We start from the raw sequence: 1,910 nt of genomic DNA, 5'->3' as shown, positions 1-1,910 counted from the left end.
CAAAGTCTTTCTGTGACCTCCTTGTGGTCCATCTAACATGCTAGCTGCCTGCCTCCGAGTCTTTGCACTAACTGTTCCTTCTGCCTGTGTGCTCTTTCCCCAGATGTCCACATGGCTCATGTCCATGCTTTCTTTAATTCTTTGTTCAAATGCCACCTTCTCTTTGGGGCCTTCCCTGATCACCTATTTAAATTCCAATTGTCCCAACTGTAACTTACCCTCCTTATTTAGACCAAATTATAGCACCCAATTGTAAAATGATAATTATGAAACAATCAGGAAACTGTAGCACTATCTGGATACTTGGGGATATTAAGGAATGACTGTTCATTTTAAAGGTATACCAATTATAGTATGGTTATTTTTAAATAGTCATTTTAAAGAGAGGAGTATACTTAAACACCTAGTGATGAAGTATAGTGTTTGGAATTAGTTTAAAAACGTTGCGATGGTCTACTACTTGTGGTCCATCCACAAGTAATACTGTTTGGCTATAAAAAGGAATGAAGTACTGCTACATGCTACAAAATGGATGAACCTAAAAAATGTGCTTTGTGAATGAAGCCAGACATAAAAGAACATATATTGCTTGATTCCACTTATATAGTATGTCCAGAAACAGCAGATCTACAGAGACTAAAGTAGATTAGGGTGGCCTGGGGCTGGGTGTTGGAAAGGGTCTAGACATGAGGTTTCTTCTTGGGGTGATGGAAAAGTTCTAAATCAAGATAATCGTGAAGGATGCGCAACTCCGTAAATATACTAAAAATTGATGAGTTGTATATTGAAACAGGTGAATTTTATGGTATGTAAATTATGCTTTAATAAAGCTGTTAAAAAAATAATTCTATGGGAAAGGGCAGGCAGTAAGTAGAGTGTGGGTGAGCCAGATCTGGCAAGAGTTAATATTTGATTGAAACAGGGTGATGGATACATAGGAGTTCATTACACTATTCTTTCTCTTTGTAAATTAGTTTGCATTTCATATAATATTTGTTGAGTGTATTAATATTTCAAGGCATATGTGCCTACCCACAATAAAATTTCCTTCCCAGGAAAAGCAGAGAGCCATAAAGTCAGGATGTTACTGCCTTCAAGTCCTCAAAACAAGGGCCTCTCTCAGATGGACCAGGCACTTCCCTACGACCTGCTTTTCCTGCCGCTGTACCACGCCTGACCTCAGATGGTAAGTGGACACAGAAGGTCAGAAATTGAGGTCTTAGGGTATCCAGTGGAGGAGACTCGGGAGACACTACTAATGAGATCTTACTGGAGCCCAACCTTGGGGCCCTTGAACCCTCACTCACCTGTCAAGCCCATGGTGGACACAGGGCCAACACGCTGACCCCCGTGCAGGCCGTACAGGTGCATCTTGTACTTGCGGCCCGGCTCCAGGCCCCGCACGGTGACCTTGCTTTCCTCACCCTCAACACGCACCACCTGGGGCCGCCCGTCCCTGTCCTTGTACTGGATGGTGAAGGAGTCGAAGTGGCCCTGGGGGATGGTCCAGGAGAGGCTCAGCGAGTCTGGGGAAGATCCTGTCACTGTCAGGTCCCCCAGGAGGGGCTCCTCGGGGGACTCTGGGGCCTCCGTGCTGGGCTCCTTGGGGCTGAGGGTCTCCTCCACCTCCATGGGGAAGGGGGTCTCTTCCTCTGCAGGTGAGAAACACAGACACAGAGAGGGTGAGGCAGGGTCTGTAGATATGTCCTCAAATTTTAGGTGAAGGATGAAGCCATGGTGATGACTGGGGGCCCTTAGGTCACTTCAGGAAGTCCCTATTTGGAGCTGGGTGGTCCAGTTCAACTGTCTTCTCAAAAATGTGCCCAGAGCCTCGAGGTCAGCCGTGTGGGACCCTGAGCAGCCACCAGCACAGCTCACGGAGGCCCTTCTCTGCCCCTGGAGACCCAGCT

At 46.5% G+C, this 1,910-nt stretch overlaps 1 protein-coding gene across 1 annotated transcript in view; it reads right to left on the bottom strand.

Annotated features, from left to right (window-relative positions):
• The window catches only part of TNXB (tenascin XB), a 75,221-nt gene that overhangs the window by 15,388 nt on the left and 57,923 nt on the right, over positions 1–1,910 (bottom strand). Inside the window, 1 exon segment of the mRNA XM_025046003.1 lies at positions 1,308–1,568. Coding sequence (XP_024901771.1) covers positions 1,308–1,568 — 261 coding nt within the window.

The sequence above is a fragment of the Pteropus alecto genome, unplaced genomic scaffold, assembly GCF_000325575.1.
Source record: "Pteropus alecto unplaced genomic scaffold, ASM32557v1 scaffold400, whole genome shotgun sequence".
NCBI classification, from domain to species: Eukaryota; Metazoa; Chordata; class Mammalia; order Chiroptera; family Pteropodidae; genus Pteropus; species Pteropus alecto.
This window is presented reverse-complemented; position numbering and strand designations above follow the sequence as displayed.